Here is a 22,150-nt window from a genome sequence, read left to right as displayed (position 1 = left end):
CTGTAGCTGTAATTCCTTTCTAAGAAGCCAGACTAGAGTGACTTATTATCACCAAAAAATCTTTCCTTTGAATTTTCCTTGAATCAGAAGGATGCAGTTGTTGAATCAGAAGGATAACAGAATATTTTTTAAAATTAACAAGATATTGATACTTTCGTCTCAGTAGGACTTCAGAGAGCATTTTAGGCACTCTGGAAATAATTGCCTGAATGTCCCAGTGATCAATAATGTCTGAAGTAGAGGAGATATCCAGAGTATTACAGAAGGGCTTTATATCGTATATAGGTAGTAGTATGTTATGTATTTTCTTGCTTGTACAACTGAAACTATCCTGACTAACTGAGATCGTGTATCTTTTCTTTGGACATGAGGATGAGAATGTACTTGTGTTTACAATATAATGAACGTATACTATTCTCAGAACCAAATAAAGAATACAGTTATTTGTACCACAGCTGTCTTGCATAGTTAAGAGTGCTCTTTACATTTGAGCTATTTTCCTATTTTCAGCCTCAGGATAAAGATCACAGGAGAATAATTCATTCTCCTAATTATTTCCTGAAACAAAGAGAATAGATTATAAGAAGATAGGGTCTTATGAACTGGCTCAGTGTCCTTATGTAACATTATTGGATACCAGTTATTAAGCACAATCTTCTCTAAAATAGAATGAGCAGAGGTAGGCCTGAAAGTATTATAATGTAGAACTGTCACTGCAGTGCAAAGTAAGTGCATGTTCATCTTCTAGGTAGCAGTGCTTCACCAGATTTTGCTCACCCTTCACAGGTGCTTGCTTATACTATAGAGATGCTTAGTGCATATAGTGAGAAAGTGATCTCTGGAGAAGCAGTGAAAAGCAGTACATTTAAGAATGCTCAATATAAAACCACATTCTCTAAATAATTGAATTTCCACAACTGTTTTTCCATTATCTAACTTTACTTGTTATATACTCTCCCAGTTCATACTATATTATTTAAGTAATTGTAACAACATTCTCCACTGCATGTGTGTATCTACAAACTATTACTATTATCCAGATGCTATAAGAACATCTGGCTAATCTTAGCTACAATAATATATTCCTCAACTCGTTATCAGTAACACACTGACAAGGCGTGAAACTGCAATTCAAAAGAAAGGGTCCTTCAGGACTTCTGAAGCACTCACCCATTCTACGGTACATTGAAAACAACCTGTAAGACTGATCAAATGTGCACAACAACTATTTACTCTCGCTAATGTACTTTTCTGAACAATAGAACTATTTCTTGGGGGTAATAGAATTAAAAAGAAGGGAAAACATGAGTCTAGATATGTATATACGGAGTTTCACTCTCAGAATTCTTATGTGCGTTATTGTTGTGTCACCTTGCACTCACACAAAAGTACTGCTAAACAGCTCTTAACTGTTCCCTCAAAATTTAATCTCATATTCATCTGAAAAACTAGGACAGAGTTCCAGACTAGAGAGAGCACATGCACACCTCATTTTCCTGGCTAGGTATAAAGAAGTGACTAGGACTCCATAATCTAAAACTTAAATTTCTTTCAAATGTTGTATTTTGTATTGTTCTAATTTTATGAATAAAACCATTATTACTAGTTTGCTTACTGTGTTTTGTGCTTTTTTATTACCTACTCTTCTAAGTTAAAATCAAATTAATATTCCTCTAAAAAATATAGTATATGGGCTACTCACATCTAAAGAATGCTTGAAAGATTCTATTCAAATAAATTAGCTTGCCTGTAATGGTGTCCTACTCTGCTAAACTGCATATTCCTGCTTATCAACTGCGACTGGCAATGAGATTAAAACAAAAGATTAGACACTTCACTGGTGATATTCTTTTCATTTGTTTTTACGCATTCTCATGTGCCAACCATGCAACTGTATTTATCACATTAACACCTACACGTGCTGATAATTTATAAGTGAAATGTTTGGCTGTTAAAATGTTAGCTGTTACACCAGTTTAATGGCACAATAGCTACTGGGAACTGTACTGAAGCAAACTATGTGTCTAACTTCTAGTACCTGTTAAAATATACACAGTCAATAGCACTGTTGTTGCATGAAAATGAAGTCCAAAATTAGCACCAGTCTGAAAGTTACTTTCTGATAGGCTTAACTTGCAATATTGTTTGCATGGACACAGCTCCAGAGTACTTGCTGAAAAGCAATTCACAAACCCAAAGTTTTCTGTGTAGGCATGGACAGTTTGTCTAACACTTGATGTTTATTTTGCATATATAAATATGAAGTAAGATTACCTTCTTCAGTTGAGTTTCCATCTTCAAACATTCTTCCTTTTTCTGTTCCAATGCAATTTCCAGTGTCTTGAGCCTTGAATCTTTCTTCAGTCCCGATGAAGCTAAGGATGAAGCATGTTCCTTCAGATCCAGTAACGAGGTCTAAAATAAAAGATGCAAAATAGCTATCAAGTAAATACTTTCTATGTGTAACAGCTAGTTTTTTTGTGTTTTGTTTTTTTTTTTGTCTTCATTTTCTTCCTACCCCTTCACATGATGCTCAGGATCCAACTTAGAACAATGTATTTTGTTGGGATGTTCACTAGATGTTCACAGAGCTGACTTAAGACAGCTTGATTTAATTCAGGTTCTCAGGATCAAAATGAAACATTGTCTAAATTTGTTCCAAAATCATTTTTAAAGATGGAAGATTTTGCAAAGATTTTGCAAACTAGAACTAGTTCTTCAGTGAAAGTCATATGTAAGATAAAAAGCTTTTAAATAAAACCATATTCAAAAGTCATCTGTGTTTAGCAGATTTGGTCACTGTATCTAAAACTGAGTCTCCTCAAAGCTTTTTTTCCATAGAGCTGCTATGGGATGAAACTGATTTAAGCCACCCGTGTCCAGAAGAAATCTCAACTTTTTGCTTTCTGAACCATTTTTTGCGTTGTTTTTTTTTCCTGTTAAATGTTGACTTCCCTGTAGCACCTCCTAGATGCGTTTTTTGTATCATTTTAATTTGATAGTTTTGAAATAATATTGTAAGTAGACTTGAATGTTATTATTCCAAGAAAGGAACAGAATACTTTGATATATCTCTGATATAATCAGGCTAACTTTTCTAGCTGGTTGGTTCATTAACAACAACTAACCTAGTTACCAAAACCAGACTCTTGTGAGTCAAAAGAACTAGTTATATTGTTGGCAAAAAGGCATAAACACTATCTACTATCTGTATGCTTTCTGTGCCCACAGCTTTGATCTGCCTCTGTCCTTCCCCTTCTATATTTAGCCAGGAACAAGCTTGTTCTCAGTCGTCTTTAAGCATTGCTCCAGTAAATGCTATCATTGACCATTGGACATTCGCTGGTATAATTAACTGCTGCTAATAATGGGACTGTGTACTATCCATAAAAAGATCGTTCTGAAATGTTTATGATTTGAAAAATTCTCTAACGATGTATTTTTACTAGATAAACTTGTTGAAGGACCTTTACTGTAAAGGAACAGTTTTCTTCATCTAAGATATAATATATACATATAGAACAAACAACTCAAATATAACAGATTCATTTTGCTGGTCAACCTCTTTCTCTGTGAGATCTCCTTGCAAAATGCCAACTTTCTCTTTCAGGTCCTTAATGTCTTTTTTGTAGTTGTCAATCTCTTCCTGTTTTTCCCGTTCATCTCTGTCACGTTGCTCCTTTAGGCGCTCAATGGTCCTTTCCTGACAAAAGAAAGAACTCTGTGAGGAAAATCCATCTTAGTCATTCAAATTCTGAGGCTTCTTATCACAACACTTTACATAACGTAGAGAATGATGAGTGTAGGATACTGCAATTTATTTTGATTTTGTATAACAGATCCTCAAGAAAGAGAAAATTTGTCTTGAAAAATCGATGGATTCATTGCTAAAAAACATCAGGCTTTTTGTACCTGAAAGTTCACATTACTGCTAAAGTGTAACAAAATTTATCTGCTTATGATTACTAAAATTACCCTAGACTAGAACATGTTACGTATTGCTTCTTTATTTAAGTCTTATTTTTGAAGCATACAGTTAAGCCTGTGGTCCTTCAAATAGGAAGTGTGTAGTGCCTGTGTGACATCAGGATCAATGTGTGGTAAGAAAGGCAATAAAACAACTTTGCTATATACCAGATACCAACAGAGCCTTGGTTATCCTGGAAGCTGAAGAGGTGCAAGCGAATTCCCCAAGCTCAGTCAAAGCTTTACCATAGCTTTACATTTACATTTATAGAATCTGACAGGTGCTGTAACCCTGGTTCTCCAGGGATCAAGAAAAAATATACAGAAATTCTAAGAACCGCCCCACCAAAACAGAATAGACAAGGTTGTTCCCTCAATCACTATCTCCTGAGAACCGGGCAAGCATACAAAAATACAATGAGAATAAAAAAGCTGCAAATGAAGTGAGACTGAAATACAGCTACATCAGGATAGCTATGCATTTTGATTCAATACTTGGAACTAATTTCATATAGCTAAACTTTAAAAATAAAGTTATTATTAAAATATCTGAGGAATGAACATAAAATGAAATTAGATATTGGCTAGACTTTATAAAGAAAGAAGGAAAAAAGCAGATGAATGCACAGCTGCAATGTAGCGCATCCCACAAGAGCAACAAAGATGTACCATGCGAACAGAGGACAGCATGAGCAGGACCCAAGCATATAAGATGATATAAAGAACACATTTTTCTTTCACAAAAAAAAATATGGTAAGTAGCTGATGACTAGAGAAATAGCTTGTGGCTCAGCTCTGTCCTCAAGCCTTACTCGTAGTACTACAATCACACTGCGTGTTGCTATACAGGACGGCAGCCCAGGCTGCCACTCAGAATATCCTACAGTGCCCTCTAGTGAGAGATGCACCTCAGCAGAAACATCACTCCTGATGCCTCAGCTGTCAACGACAGAAGACTTACATTGCATAAAAGACTTCTTTTATGCACAGCCCAACAAACACATAGTAAAACTGACCATAGAGAGGTTATTAGTAGAAGGACCTTTATTCACTAAGGGACTTAGGCGTCAAACTCACTTTTTCTGCAAGTGCTTCTTCCAGCGTGGTCAAGGCAGTATCAGTATTTGTGGTGTCCGCCTGCAAAGATTTCACTCGATCCTTTAAGCTGCTCATTTGCTTTTCCTTGTCTCTTAACTGTTCTTGAAGATTTTCAATCTTAAAGAAGAAAATTAAATTTTAAGAAAATAGTGATCAAAACCATCCAAATCATCCAAAAATATTACATTTTTAAAAATGCTTTTAAAACAAAGGAAGTAGGTGAGGACATCATTTCTATAATCTTATGTGGAAACATCAAGCAATGCAATCAAAACCATCAAATATTAACAAAGAATCAGCAACCTTTTTGGAAACTGGGATAGAACTCAGGGCAAGAAAGTCTAAATATTTATCAAGGAAAATAAACTGAAATGAAGAAAGGGTATTATACCTAATTTCTGAGGATGTTGGGCACTGATTGAAGGATGTTTGAAGGAAACAATTAGGTTTGATATTAAGGAAAAGCTGTTGATGTAATAACATTATGAAAGGATAAAAGCTGAGAAAAACATTACTGAAGATATAAACAAAAAAAAAGGCTCTTAATTATTAAGAATCTGTTAAGTATTCTCCTAAGTATTTCCTTTGATACTGATGCATTCTCCACAATACTGGTACGCTGCTTTTTCATCTTACGAAGTGTTTTCCTATATGGTATACTAACACGAGGCATCATTCTCTGAGTAGAAAATATATCATCCTTGTTTTCTCCAGATGTAGAATTCAATTGATTTATGAGATCTGAATATATCTTTTGACAGACCAAGAGGACCCAAAGGTAAACTCGTATTATACATACACATGCATCATAAAGAACAGACACATTAGCACATTATCATTGCCTGTCGAAAACAAATTTATCAGCAAAGGATTAAAGTGGGTATAGATTTTTCTTTCTGCTGTTATTGCTGACAGGTTCTTCTTGCATCAGCAAACATAAATCATACACTGGAGAATGACATGTGGCAAGCAAGGTGCCTATCTTCAAAACAATTGTAGCAGGATATTATTTGAAATCCATTTATACAATAAGACAACCCCAAGGACTATCTAGTCCATTATTTAGTAAACTTTTTGAAAGCATTACTAGCCTTTTTGCTTCACCTGTCTAACAACAGTTAGAAGCTCTTCAGTTACTGGAAATACATCAAATATCCCCACTTTTTACTGCTCTACCCTGGAAGAACTGAGACATTGTGATCTAAGAGCAAACAGGTATTTAAAGCCATCAACTACTACTTTGTTCTCTATTAAAATCACCTCTGGACCATTGTTTTGTGAAACAGTCTAGATCAGTAACGATATATTTAAAAGAATCTGCAAGAGGCTGAACATTTAGTCACAAAAAATGGTAATTTATTATATGTGGAAGTTAGGAGGAAGAAGGGAAGAACCACCTAATTCAGGGAAACCCTTGCTAATGGTCTTCTGTAACTCAGGGCCACTGAAGAAATCTCCTGGTATAAGATACTCCATACTGGGTTGGGTTTTTTAATTTTTCTTATGTAAGCACCTGTAAACTTATAATCCAGCTTTATACACAGTTTATATATTACTGATAGCAGTAGAATAACATACATGTTTTGTTTTGTTTTTTTCCCCCAGTTTTTAAGGAATGTACTAAAATTGGTTTTAGTTTACCTTCCTCGTTGTTTTCTCTTAGAGGAAAAGTATTAGGCCTTCAAATTATGCTTAAAATTTTAAATTGAGCACAACAGAAATGACTTCATAAATTTTGAAGAGCACCAAAAAAGCATAACCTAGTAACATCTCATGTGACTTGGAAATAACTGAAAATTCCAACTTTTTAATGCACTCCCATCTATTATTTAATGCCCTAATAGCATATGCATGTAGCACACGGAGTCTGAGAGAGAACTCCAGCAGTTGTGAATGGAAGCCGTCATGGTGCCCACACATGCAGTTGCCAACTAGGTAACATCCCTGAGAGTAGCCTATGTGGCTGCTTTCGACCTTTGGAGCTTTCAGTGTCGTCAGCTGTCTAGACAGACTGGCTGTTTAGACAGCCAGCCATGAAAATACACTACAAAGAAGTGTGAGCTATTCTTAGACTTGTGTTTACTTCTAGAGGCGAAACACTCCAGCAAAGGCACCAACTGGCCAGAGAGGGGAGAGTGCAGAGTGACTTTCTGCTGTGAGCAAACTGCACACAAGAGACAGCTAAATAATTCACAACCAGCTATGTTAAGATGCTTGCCTAGGCAGCACAACCATTTGCACAAGCACAACATGCATTTACATGTGTGACGAACACTATTTACTGTGATGAGAGTAAAATAAAGCTATGTAACAGTGCTGTATATGACTAAAGCATCTTCCCATTACAACCGCACCCTGTCATATATATAAAAAAAAAAAAGGTTATATGCAAAAAGGATGAACTTATCTTTTCTTTCTGTCTACATACATGCTTTGCGGTCTGGAGTAATGAATGTTTTCTTTATCCTTCAGGGAACAGCAGGTACAATAAACTGTTCCAAGTCACACTAATACCTAGGCAGTATCAAAAAATAAACAAACAAACAAAAAACTAAAACAAGAACACAAAAACAAACAACAACAAACAAAACAAAAACAACAGCAACAAAAAAACAAAGCTACCTACAAATGTGCCTTTTGCAGAATGGGATAACTGATAGTTCCCAACAAGGATGTGCCTTTCAACTACAGAAAACTGGCTCAACTCATGAGTCCAAATTTAAACACTTATACAACACCAGATGCAGAATTTCCTTTACAAAATCACAATGAACAATAACTGAATTTCTTTATTCCATTTTTCTCCCAAACCTGCACCACTGAAACAAATAATAGCTAAACTATAGGTTATCCAAAATTATATAATCAGAAGAAAAAAGCAACTAATATTCTACACCTAGCCTTTGTAGTCTGTTAATATAAATGACTTTGCTATTATGACTTTGCAAGTCGTCTGAGTTCCCTCACTGAAAAGAATATATGATGTACCTCATCTTTGTTTTATCATCCTCTTTTCCTATACAACAGGAAAAATGAAAAAGTAACACCAAACAAATTCTCAAATAATTGACAGAAATAAAGCAGATGACCAAAATAGGGTCTTTTTCCCCAAAGAAAGATGAAATAAAATGCAACGGAATCTCCAAGCCCTCTGGAATACAGAAAGGGACAAGAACTGAAGGAGCACTGTTTAGTCTTGAAACAGTAAGATGACAAATTTTCCCTGAAATGTTCTAGAAACCTAGGAAACATATATATTTATGTACAAACTTTCTAAATAGGAAAAAAATATATATACTATCATTAGATTATTAATCGTATTTACTCTTCATATGCATACTTATTTTGAAGGGTAAAGACAGGGATCTTCTAGAAGCTTAGAAACACTAAGCTTACTATAAAGGTATACATACATACACTGGAATGATCTGCTCTGCATAGCAATTTCTTCAACAATAATGATTTACTGAAATCTTTTTCTCCAACTTTACCTGGTGTCAGGCACTATTTTGTTTCAACCTGGATGATTTACTCCTAGTTCTGTGAAACCAATTATTTCACTTTCCAGCCCTGAAGCACAGGAGTAGAGGCAAGAGAAGTTGCCTCTGGCATGCTGTTCCAAAGGCAAGGAAACTTCTACTTTTTGCAAATAGCAGTCCTACTGAAAACCCCATGCAAACACAAAGAACAAAAAACACCTCAGGGAATTAAATTAGACATATCTAGTTTAAGACCCATAAAGACCATTAGATTCCCTAATTCCTCTAGTTACAGGTTATCAGTAGATCCTTTGTACTATGCTTCAGCCAAGAAAAACTTTTGTAGAACCACCATAAACCCTGAGGTGTGGATAAATACAACACTCAAGAAGCTGAATTCTACTGTGCCAGTGACTTCCGCATCAGAATAAATACAGTGGGTTTGTGAATTGGTAATTCAATTTCTTTTTCTCTTGCTTCCTGTTACTGGAAAATATTTTTTTCCTCCTTCAAAATGTTTGTTTTTAATCAAAGATCAACAGCTTCCAACAGCTTCTTTCATGGACTGAAACATGATTTAACTGTATTTATGTTTCACTTCCAACTTTTAATTTTCTCTTTGATATTTTGCTTGTCTTCTAAAAGGAACAAAATGATGAAAAAAAGAAAAAAACAGTTTTAAGAGCCCTTTAAAAGTTAGATCATTCTTTTGCATATTCAAGGTCCTTTTCAATCTTGAGGAATTTCATTGCATATTCTGTTTGTAATTCCAATATCAAAATAACTAGCTATATCACTTACCTACAGACAAATCTTTCACCATACTTTTTTGTATAAACAGGGGAAAATGCTTATGTTCTGCACTTCCCCAACACAGCTCAGCAAAGAGATTGTTTTCATCAGTAATATTTCATCTTCATCTTAATGTACACTGAATATATAAAAGACAATCACTGTAACATAGGATAATATTCCTTGACTGTATTACAAGAGCAGATGTACATGAGAATACCTCAGGAGGCTGCTAAGCCTCCCACTTTTTGATCCCAGGTTTCATCCAGTGCAAGCAGTACTGTAAAAAGGACCTAAATAACCAGGTGGGACAAGAAGTTTTCTATTCTATTCCTATGGCAGAGCTGCACAAATAAATAAAAACTTTATATAAGTTGTGAGTTTTCTGAACAATTCTTCCATGGTTTTATAACAGCACTATTGGCCATGTCAGCTTCAGCGTCATTGACTAGAATATGATGGAATCTCACCAATTATAGGCAGAGGTGAGTCTGTCCATGTCAGGAATAACAACATGGAGGAGAAAAAAAAGATAGCGTGGGAGACAGAGTTGGCAACTTAGCAAGTATGTGATGATAAAACAGCTACAATTCTTTCTGGTTGAAGAGATGTCACTCCCTTCAATGGCAACGTAAGAATACAAATCCATTGCAAGAAGTTGATAGTCTGTAGTCATACTTTATTTTGCTACAATCCCACGATATCTGAGAAGCTGAGAAAGGTGGGGTTGCATCAGAATCAAGATGAGAATATAACAGTTACAACAGACAAGATCACATCATTGTATCTGACATATGCAAAAAAATGTTGCTTCAGAAGGGGTAAGGCATTTACACCAAAAAATTGAGAGGGAACTGAACTCATAAAATTTTGTTCCTAAAATGTGTTGGTCACCTTAAATCCCAAGAGACTGTTAAAGAAAAATTTACTATGAGTTTTATAAATATTACTATGCTTTTAAAGTAACTTTTGGAGACCAAAATGACAGCATATAAGCAAAGATTACTGGTCAGTTTTATAAGATTAAGCTCTAGTTTTATAGACGTCATACTAAAAATCTCATCATTATGATTGTCTTTCTATTGTGGATGGAGACACAAAATTTGATCTTTTGTACGTGTATTGGCTCTGTTTCAACCTCCAATATAAGGTGTTGCTATTCAAATCCAGAGTGAAATAAGATATGTCATTTGTGAATATCATTTGTATCACCGAGTTGTATCATTTAGACTGAAAGTAATATTCTTGCTATTAATTTTTATAGTTAAATTTTGAAGACTAGCAACAATGTGCTACGCTGAGGTTTCAGGCATACCGTGTCTTGTTCCAAGGGTGAGATTTTTAACCTGTTTTGAAGTTTAGTATAGATCAAAGAAATTTTTCTTTTTTTCACTAATGTTTTGGCAAACACAAGTGAGAGTTTCTTCCAAAGTTCATCCGCATTCAGTATGCTCTTTTTACTTTATGATTTAAGCAATGGATATAAATGCAGTTAAACTATTGTAAAGTAATACTCTTGTTCTTGAACAAGAATAAAAATGAACAAGCTAAAAATGATTCTGGAATACTTTGTATATCAGTTAATTGCATAAAATTTGTGAAGCATTAAGTCAATTAAAGACACTCTAAAAATGCAAGAAACCAGTGGTTGTCTCTCTCTCTTCAGTTTTCTCTAAAGATCAAATTCTGGACTACCGGTTAACACTTCAATGTAGGGATGGTGAAATGTTCAGTTAAGTGCTAAATCTGTTTGTTCAATTTACATTCCTCTTGCTACTCCTTGAAGACATGACTACTTTTTATTTTGCCTCACATGTAAGGTGTTTTTTTTCTTTTTACCACTCTCCTACTTCAATGCTTACCTGGAACATCGCTCTCTTTGCAACATCATACCAGAATACCAATTCAAAATGCCCTGATGTTGCTGAAACTAGTATACTGAGATTCTGGGATGTACGATGGGATCCCTTAACACCTTGATCTGTACTGGCATAAGAAAGAAACAGGCTAAAAGGGATGGGGAGAGTATGGAGGAGGACACAACTGAAAAAGAATTTGAGATTGGGAAACTCCAGCACAGGAGTACATCACACACAGTACATTCTTATTGACTTCCACCCAGGTCCAGTTATAATTCAGAATAACTTCCATGGGTGGAAAAAAAAAAAAAGAAAAAAAGAGAACAAAACCAAAACAGTTGCTTTTTCTGAAGATTAAATCTTTTTGCCATTTTTACTCTCATGATCTCCAATCTGATGAAAATCCTTAGAAATTAGCATGATGATCTTACAGTATTTCGTTTTACACAAATAAAACATTTTGTAGCTATGCAGCTTAGAAAGCACAAAGAATTTATTATTGTGGTTTCTGTTTAAACAAACAAACAACAACGCCAAATAAATCTATGGACCACAAACAGGCACGTTGCTTCTGCTTCCAAAGGAAGAAATGGTTATGAAGTGAAAACAATGCCTAAAAAAGAAATTGGGGAACTGCTAATCAAATCAACATTTTATTCTTGACCTGACTTTGTATTCACATTTATGCAATAATACTGACTTGAGAAAAGAATAGTATGGAGAAAGAAGAGCTGCTATAACAAAGCCTGACTTAATAACTTGTATAGACAGTTAATTATTTTGTACCTGTGGTGAAGGAGTCACAAACAATTGACACTGATCCAAAAGACTATTCTCTTTTCAGTGTTGTTTTTTTTTTCCACACAAAGGTGCTTTGCTAGCATATTTGTATCTACCAGAAAAATAGTTCATCTCTGTTTACAAAAATAATCTCTGAGGACATTTCCATCCCTTTGTTTTCTCTTGTCCTTCTTTCCCTCGCATACTTAATCACCCTCTGGTAGCTCCGGTTTGCTGACAGATCCCTGCAAAATTGAACTAATGAACTGTCGCCATAAGCTGAGTTACAATTATAGCATCTTCTGAATAGAAGAGAATTTTTCCTGTGCTATTGTATTCCCTATATCAAGCAGCATTTAAACCAGATGTTTCAGATCATACTCTCAGAATATAACTATTGTGTTTGCAGTCTTTCTGTCCTGCTAGTAAATAGATTGTGTTGGAAGGTTTGAAGGAAATTCAATCTTATTACCAAACTTTTCAGTTTCTGAAAACTTATGCTGAGAAGCATTTTCCTTATAAGCTTCTAAGGAGAATCTTGCAGAGTTCAAGTCAGAAAAAAAAAATAATAGAAGGAATGAAGACCTACAGACTGTAGACTGACTCTTGAGTTGGCAAATAACCTGAAATTCACATTTTCAAGGGAGCTAATTTACACATTCTTAAACATTGTCTCGGTTCCAAAGTATTTGCTTAGAAAAAATTACACATTAGCAATGAGTCACGTCCTTAGACAGCTGTAAAACAGTTAAATTTACTTAAGAAATTACTTCATTCTGAGGAGGCTTAATAATATCAATAGCCCAATCTACTCAGAAACAGTCTTTGTACTGTAAAAATCCTTCCATGGAGTGTTGGCCAATATAAGAGGGGTTTTTGAAGAGAGGGGCGCAGGAGGAGGCACTCTTTCTAACCCACAGATATTGGTTATATTGCAAAGCATACAGGTTTTAATATGAATGGACAATATTTAAAATGCAAATTAAATAACGAAAGTATAAAAGCTGATCATAAGAGATTTGTTTCAGCATTATCTGAGCCAAGTGGTTAATTACATAATCCAAAAAAACACATCTCTATCACTGTTTTATCTTAAAGCCTCACTTGCTGACCTCTTGGTTTTGCCAGTATTTATCAGCTAAGAACATGTATGCATTACCCACCAATATCAAGATTTCCAATTGGGTTGTTTGTTAAGACAATTCATTGTTTCCAACTTCAGGACAGTACTTTCATTCACCCATGTAATTTAATACAGAACAATGCTATCACAAATAGCAAAACAAATTCATTTAGACTCTGCTTCTCTTCTCCTAAAATGAAACACTAAGCTTATGTATTACTCATTTATTTCACATGTGATAAAATGTCACTTGCACTGAGAACCATAATCAAAATCAGCTGGTAATTTATTTCACAATCTAATTATGAATGACATCTATTTTGTTGAAATCCTGGCCTAATCATGAAGAATAGCATCATGCTAATTTTCCTTTCAGCTGTGTCCTGACATTTTGAAGCAATGTCTGTGACTATGCTTTCTAAAGATTTCCTCCTAAGAGCCACCAAATACAAATACATTGGGGAAGAAAAAAAAAAAAAAAAAAAACTGAACAACAACAAAACCACAACCATTTGGGGGATGTTTCCTCATTCCTGTACCAAGTTCCAGGAAGGATTTTGCTGATATATGTGCAGATTTGATTTAGGAAAGTTCCTTACAGAAAAAAAATACAAATACTATAATTAGGAGAATTTTTATATTGATGGTATCCAAACATTCAAAATACGGAAAACCAAAACTATGTCACTGTGGAAGAGTCTCTCCCTTTCTTACAAAAGGCTGATAAATCAAGGAAAACTTGGAACCAGTAAATGTCAACATAGATCTTACATTCTGTTTTACAAGAAACAGAGTAAAACTAAGAAATTGTGACATTCCTTTTGGAGTAGTTCAAGCTTTACAAGGCTACATAATGCTTAAAAAATGTAAAGTGAAAAACTTAGTAAATTATGAATTAAACTTCTACACTTGAATAAACCCTAAGTGCAGTGTTTCATTGAGTATTACTGTCAAATACTCTTCGTTCTATGGCAATTTGATCTCTCATACTCAGAAATACTGATGCTATTTTCTTGATGTGCTTTAGACTTTGATTTTGGTTCTACATAGAGTAAGGATACCGTAACTAGTGAAACATCCACTTAGCAGTATAGTGCTACAAATCACATACTCATCACAGAAAAAAAAGGAATGGAGAGGCTTAACTTGCAACGGCACTGCAATAGCTAAGAATGGAAAATGGAGAGCAGAGAAGACAAACACTGAGACAGACCAGTGGAAAGGATGGGAATATGGGGATTTAATGTTGACTAAAAGGAAATCCTCACAGCAAACTAAACTTCATTTTCATTTACATTATCATTAAGGATCACTCAAGCAATACAGCTCTATACCTTGAACGAAGATTTTAAATGAGATTTAGACAGTCAATTACATTGTCCAAATCACTGATTTATTAAAATGATCAAAGAAATACTGTAAGGTAAAACTGCCCTAAACCAGAGGGGAGAGCTCTGGAAAGGATAGATGTTTTTAACCCCATTGTAAAACATGCCCAAACCACTGTCATTATCCTGTTTCATTCTCCTTGAAAGGAAATACAATGATGAATAGGAAGGGAGGAGTAAGGTATTACTGTAAATACTAAACCCAAGAGTATGTATGTATATTTTGAGTATTTACCTATTATTGCTTTTACAGAATTACTTCAGAACACACAGTGACAGCTGACAAAAATATCAAACTCCCAAATAAAATTCTTTCATGGCCTGTGCTCCAAAGATGTATGAACCTAAGAACCCAATATATTAAATTAGTATCATCATTTGATCACATTGTTTTCCATTTTATACCACAGATTACTTTAGGCAAATCATCACTCTACTAAACCTAAAGGCTGGAAGAGTGGTTCTCTTTATGCAGAAGTTCTGTGTTTAAAACCATGCTCTACTCATCTTTGCTTGAAGATATGTAAGCCCTTCATCATGCAGAAGGGCATCCTAATTATCAACGTCATGTTGTTCTAGGACAACGCAATCTTAGTTGCTCCTCGTGACACTGCTCCATAGTGACCACATAGTGGAATGAAGTTTTCTTAACCTTTGCTTAAGTGAAGTCACAAGCTTGAAAGCTATTCATATACTTGTGCCTTATGACAGTCCTAATAACTGTATACATATTGAACAGACACCCAACTTAGAAGATTACCTAGCCTAGCGGATTCAAAACCCACTCTTGAAACCAGGAAATATTGATTTATACTGAAAAATTACTTCTGCCTTGTTGTAGTGAAGATCATTAAGTTGGCTAGTTGTATCAGTAATGTCTGTTCCAGACGCAGCTCAGACAATCCCCTGGGGAGCAGAAAACGCCTGGACAGCAATTCAGCGGTGACCAAAGTGTTGGAAATTCTGAAGTCTTGCAACCCAGAGAGCAATGAAAAGCCGTGTGAGGAAGACTGATGTAAGCAACCTCAAAAAAGGCATACGCCCTTGCTTTTCCTGTCTCTTCAATCATAAGGAACTTTGTATTTGTCTAGCATGACAGGGAACACACCAACAAAGCTTATTAGCTTTATCTTGCCAGAAAAACTACACGTTTAATTTATAATGAAACCAAGAGGCCCCAAAGTTGGCTGTTTTCCCAGATCCCTTCAAGAAACCAGAATTTGTCAGTCCCACTACCTATGAGTAATGTTCTGTCTTGCCAATCAAGAGGTTATCTCAAGGCACAAGAAGGACGTAATATTAAAATGCTCCTCTTTGAGGGATACTCAAAAAAATCCCTTCTGTATATGACAGATTTGCTGAATTGTGGTTTCAGTTTTTTGGAACATTGGAGCAGAGATAACACCAGAAACCCCACTGAGTTTTCTTGTAACACTGCTGGTGCTACCAATCTTATGTAACACTATTACAGCAATGCATATCAGTTGAAAACCCTACATTAGCCAGCTACAACAGCTGAACTACAGAACCAAAATCATTAACCCCACAGTCCTGTTTTCCTTCTCTCTTTGAAATTACCTATCTAAAAGGACAAGTGAATATTCATTATTAAAAAAAAAAAAAGGCAAGTACTCCAGTTACCAAAGGCAACAGGCAAGATTCTTTAATAACATCAGTATACGTCAAGAAAATGTTCTGTACATTACTATATCTCAAAATGAGAAATTGGCTTGCTATCTTTCACACACATCAGAACAGCACCTGATTTTTGAAAAGAGTATTATCATTCATCTGGGAATAGAGGTACATGTGTTACGTACGATCCAGATGTTTTTATTTTTACCGTGGTATCACACGGTGCTCCAAGCAAAAGAGAGAGCATATATTAAAGAGAGGGTTATATAAAAATAAAGCAACATATGCTCCAATTACAAATTCTAATTTATAATATAACCAGACATAACATTTGTTGTGAATCCAGTGGGTTTCTCTAACATAGTTGCTGCATTGGCAACCATAACTGTACACTAAAAATTACTGGATAACATAAAATGTGTTTTGTTTAAAACTGGTTTTTCAAATTTAAATTTTTCTTTCTGCACTAGGTCAACATGCTCCATATAATTTACTAAACAATCTTCAAAGTGCACATGAGTAAATTCACTTACAGATTTCACTACACTGAAATTTAATAACAGTGAGTTTTATGCAACTTTCAGATTTATTTTTAAAATGTGCATTTAAAAAACACATTTTTTGAGTTATTTTTCCAAATCCATGCAGTATTTATTTGGAATTCTCCATCCATCCTACATTTTAGGTGACTAGTAATAATACTTATTTAGATTATAATGATTGTGCTTTTCTGAATGATTCCACAAGGCACCGTAAAAAGAACAGATCACATAATCCTTGTGGCCAACATATCAAACATCATGGCCACTGTTGGTAAATTACCATTGTTAATGCTTTTTAAGAATAACCAGCCATATCATTATTTTTTCTTACAAATTTCTTAGAAGTCATACATGTATAAGTTAATAGGTGGCAAATTGCTTGAATAATGATTACAGAGTTAGGTTGATCCTACTGCAGCTGCTACCCTTATGAACAGATAATTGCAAGGAAAACAGCAGTAAGTGCATGCACTCTAAGTTCATATATGAAAACCTAAATCTAACTAAATGAAGAGAGCATTATTTGGATAATTTTATATAAATATAATTCTATATAAATACTAACTGCCCTCTGATTCTTGAAAAAATTCCACGAGAAGCTTAAGTGCTCCAGAATAATTATGCGATATTCAAATATACTCTTTCTGGTATACTGTAGAATCAAAGAATGTTTTGTTCTAATTTACATGAAAAAAAGAAAACACCAAGAATAAAACTGATATATGTTGAGCCTGGAAACTGTATTCGGAAAGATTTTTGATGAGGCTACAGAAATAATATTCAAAAAGGAAACTGAACAGGCTCCAGGTTTCTCCCAGTCTCCTGCATGATAAAATCACGATCTGTACACTGATAAAACATGAACTAGATGCTAGTGACTTGAAGAGGGGATCCACAAGACTCCCAGATACAAAATTTATCTCTCAAGTAGAAGAGGAAACCAGACACCTGAGGGATTCTAGAAAGAACAGATATACTCTGCAGAGTGCAGTCTGCTATCTCCAGGATATAGTGCAGAATATCAGAGACACTGCGGAAAGATACATCTGTGGAAACACTGAGGTAGGAACTTGGCCAATGTGCCTTGTGCCATCCCGTTGGTTAGAAAGTCCTTTCTTACAAGACAAGTGTGTTTTGTTCACAAAGCTACTAACATCCATGCAATGTGATACAACATGGCCAGGTGCCAGAGTGTGCTAGAAGTTTATGTAGGTCTGGGAAGAGGGAGTAAGTAGCTGGACTTGATAATAACATACCAACAGAATCCTTCCACTAGAACTAAACCATGCTCAGATCATTAACACTTTTCCTAATCAAAATTCTTAGAGCAATGAATGACAAGAAAAGGCACAAGGAGGAGCACTACCAGCAGGTCAAGGAAGGTGACACTTCCCTCTACATTAGCACTGGTAAGGCCATATATGGAGCACTGCATACGTGTCACCCAACTCAGCTGTGAAACATCTGTTCCTTTGGAAACCAAAACCCCTTAAAATGAGAATGCTGGAGTGCACCTCAAGCTACAACAAGACATCTGCCATGACTAATCTGGATTAGGCAAAAAGATCAGAAATATATTCCTTGCTGAGTCCCTGAAAAATACACTGTCACCTCTACCAGCAACTGTAAACTAAGGATACCTGCCACTGAAAAAACTGTCTGAAGCTATGCTTGTAAACCTTCTAGGACCAATATTCCAAATCAGAAAGATATGTGTTATTATATGGCTAAGAAATTATTTAAAAAGATCAAATCTCATGGGCTAAAGTCTTTCCTGAGAGGTATATGATATCTTGTTGACACTGAATCTGAAATGTTTTTAATAAACTCTAAGATCTTTTTGGTAATCAGACATCTTTAAACTTAAACTAAAAACCTACCCTAATAGACTCTTACTAGCTGCTGTATATTTAGAGAAAAATAAAAAACAAACAAACAAACAAAAACCATCATGCCAGTTGAGCTGGGCTGCAATTGCTCAAAAGTCTCAGTGGATTCTCAGAGAAGTAGGAAGTGAAAGAATAAGGGTAAGGGATCTTATTTTCAAAGTGTTCATGGCTCACTGTGAAATGAAAGTAAATTGTGTGTTGCATCCTCATTTCCCATGCGGAAATTAAACAACTAATCCCCCTGAATAGTGAAAATTAAGAAAACCCACAGGATCATTATGCCGAATTGGAACTCACAGAATGAAGACTCTGCAGTTGCCTTAGTTGCTTTCACTGCTACTACAATATTCTATCTAGTGATACTTTGATAGACATCAAGGACAAAAGGCTTGTCTAGTTTTTCCTATTATTACCCTAACAGAAGATAATCCCATCCCACATAGTAAAACACTTCTAAGAGGGTGTTCCTGAAAAGAAAAGTGACTATACCTCTTGGAAATTTCTAAAAGCCATACATTTCAAGTTTGCTGTGTTCAGTGATAACCAGCCAGCCTGTAATAGAAAGGTTGGAATGAAGGAAAAAGGAGCAGCAAAGGTCTGATATCCCTTCGGGGACACGGAGGGACAGGTCCCGTCATGACCCTCCAGGACACATCTTTGAGGTCACGACAGCCAGTTTTTATAAACAAGCTGGCACAACCCTGTGGGGACTCTACGTCCTCTTTGTGGTAGTTGAAATCTCTAAATTGGGTTTGGAACCAGTTCAGTGGCATGCATGGAGACATGGTGTAAAATGAGCGGAAGAATGGCTTTTTCTGACAGAAAAATATTTATGGAAATACGCCCAATCCCTGCTTATTAAGACACATTGTTCCTGAAGAAAAGTAACTATTTTATCAATCCTGTCTGAGCAGAGAACACATCAAATACTTTCATTCTGCCTCCCTGCAGAAGCTGGGCTGATTAGCAATCTAATATAATCTTGGAGCACTGTACAGTGCTCCTCCTTACATGCTCATAATTCAATCATGTAAAAAGCAGAGAATAAGCTTGCCCACAGGTATATTACCTAGGCAAAAAATTATCCGGTCTTAAATGAGAGGCCATATGATTACTCACTCTGTAAACATACATCTTTGATAGGACATTCTTACTTTGTTCTTCTCTATAGAGAAAGCAAAACCTGAAACTCAGACACACGCTGCAGGTTTGAACAGGTCATCAAGTGAAGTGTTAGTAATACAGGATTTTTAAGCACTAAGTGTCATCTTAGAGAATCTGAAAGGCATATCTAAAATTCCACCCTACATTTTATTAATTCTTAGAAAATCATATATTCATTCATCTGATAACGAATGTGAAGGCCACACCAGGGAAGATGAAACTACAATAAACTGAGTTAAGGTTTGAAAATGTAGTTCCTTCTCTATGTTCTCTTGTCTCTTCAGAGTTGCATCAGAAGAGATGCTTGAGGAGGCGAATCTACTTTATGGATGAGGGAATGGAAACAAAATTACCCTTAAAGTAAAAACACTGAACTTTAGAAGTTATGAATACTAAATCAACTCTGTTCTTGCAGTAACTATGACCAATACTGATTTTAAACAACAGAGTTATAAATTCAATTTGCAGTCCTTCTCTCCTGCTACACAATATTTCTTATCATTAAGCATAAATATTTGTTTTGATTTCTAAGCTTTTTGAAAAGTAGACAGAATTTATTTTCCTCTGGGGAAAGACAATGCTTCTTACTCAAAAGAGCAGGAGGAATGCACCTGGAGTCTTCCTGAATACTGGCTAAACAAGTAACATCACCATAGCCACAAAAAAATCTGTGTTCTTCCTCTACTTTATCACAGGTCAATTACCACACTATGTGTAGGGAGCTGCCAAAAAACACCCCTATGTTCAGACACTAGAACTTAATTTGCCTGCAGCTGCATTGCACAATGAAGGGAGTATTAACTACACTCCCAAAGACGAAACGTGCCCCTCCACCAAGCAAAGGGTGAACAATTCACTGCTTTTATATATATATATATGTATATATATATGTATATATATATGTGTGTATGTATATATACATACATATATATATATATAATTTTTTTTCTTCATTGTAACTGTTACTTACCTTTTGTCGCAAATGATACTTCTCTAAAATGCTTTGATTAGAAAGCACTGACCTTTTTTTCCCCACTCCTCTCCATTCTGTTCTACCAGCACTGACAGACAGATGTGGCAGAGAGAATAATGAAGCACAACTTAATCTTTTTCAGGTTCTGACTTGCTCAGAATGCTCCTCATTTTATTTTCTGATGTCTTCCCCTTATTTGGGTTTCTAACAACTGAAAATGAGATTTTATGCTAGATTTATTTTCAATGAATTAAAAAACAATAATCCCGAAGCTCTACAAAACAAAGATTTTCGTCAAAATTTCAGACATAAAGACCATTTCTGTAATGTCCAAATTTCTAGCATTTCTACTGTTTCTCTTGTCTCAAGTAAAGATGCTATCAACCACCTCCATTGTAGAAGCTTCCAGTTCTGGAAAGATTCCAGAACTGAAGATATGAAGCATGTGTTTTTCTCAGCAACCTGGAACATGTATTTTGGTACCTACTGGGTATCAGTAGTGATGCCTATTGTCATGTTAATTTTTCAGATTTTTGTTGCTCATAATCTTCTTCTGTGTCTTTTATTTGATCGTTAATCAGCCAGTAAACATTACTTTCTTCACCTGGATTTCAGAATGACCGAAAAGTATACTTTACTATATTAATAAAAGCGGTGAACTAGAATGATACTAACAGTTCATAAAACAAACCAGGCAATGGCCTATGTCAACGAATCCAAACAGAGACTCAATATCAAAGGGTGTATTTAAAATAATTTTTGTCTCAACAATGGAAATTGCAGAAATTTAGCACAACGCAATTTTGAACACCATACCAAAGTATTTCTTGTCAATGTCATCAGAATAGGTGATTACACATCTAAAACAGCCACAGAAAATATAAAAATTTAGAACAGAAGTCCAAATGCCCAGCATAGCCATACATCATTTGGCTATGCCTATATTATTAGTAGAGGTGACCTATGTAATCTTAAAAGAAAGTAAAAAACTTTTCCTAAATTGATGATATATAAGTTAATGATTTTCCAATAAATATTTTTCTTTGAACATCTTTATGATTTTAGTATTTGATACAATTTAATTTTTTTACCTAGCATTAAAAATATGTTAGAGTTCAAAATCTAGTTCATGAGAGCACACACTTCAAAACTATCCTCGATCTGCGCATATGCTGAAGGAAAAACAGTTGGTAAATTCTGATTAAATAGTATCTATTAATCAAATACTTTATTTGGTTAAATTCCTTCAACATGCCAGTACGTGTACCCCATTCTTCCTCATAACTGCAAGTAGCAGTTTTATGCTGCTGCTGCTGTTTTCAGAAATCCACAGAAAAACATTTCTTAACACTATACAAGATGAACACTTTTTTGTACCACACATCTTTCATAGTCATTCACTGTATTCACTTAAAATGCCTAAATACCGCTTAAATCACTTTGGTAAACTTAAAATAAGCAT

The 22,150-nt window shown here is 35.2% G+C and overlaps 1 protein-coding gene across 6 annotated transcripts in view; it reads right to left on the bottom strand.

Annotated features, from left to right (window-relative positions):
• Positions 1-22,150, bottom strand: part of ERC1 (ELKS/RAB6-interacting/CAST family member 1) — a 307,518-nt gene that overhangs the window by 186,596 nt on the left and 98,772 nt on the right. For all 6 annotated transcript variants that reach the window (XM_035550781.2, XM_035550783.2, XM_035550786.2 and 3 more), the window contains 3 exons: positions 5,044-5,181; positions 3,563-3,703; positions 2,275-2,415 (listed from right to left, as the gene is read on the bottom strand). In XM_035550781.2, the coding sequence (XP_035406674.1) occupies positions 2,275-2,415; positions 3,563-3,703; positions 5,044-5,181 (420 nt within the window). The remainder of the gene's footprint in view (positions 1-2,274; positions 2,416-3,562; positions 3,704-5,043; positions 5,182-22,150) is intronic.

The sequence above is a fragment of the Cygnus atratus genome, chromosome 1 (genome assembly GCF_013377495.2).
Source record: "Cygnus atratus isolate AKBS03 ecotype Queensland, Australia chromosome 1, CAtr_DNAZoo_HiC_assembly, whole genome shotgun sequence".
Classification (NCBI taxonomy): domain Eukaryota; kingdom Metazoa; phylum Chordata; class Aves; order Anseriformes; family Anatidae; genus Cygnus; species Cygnus atratus.
The sequence above is the reverse complement of the archived record's forward strand: the minus strand, read 5'-3'. Positions and strand labels throughout refer to the sequence as shown.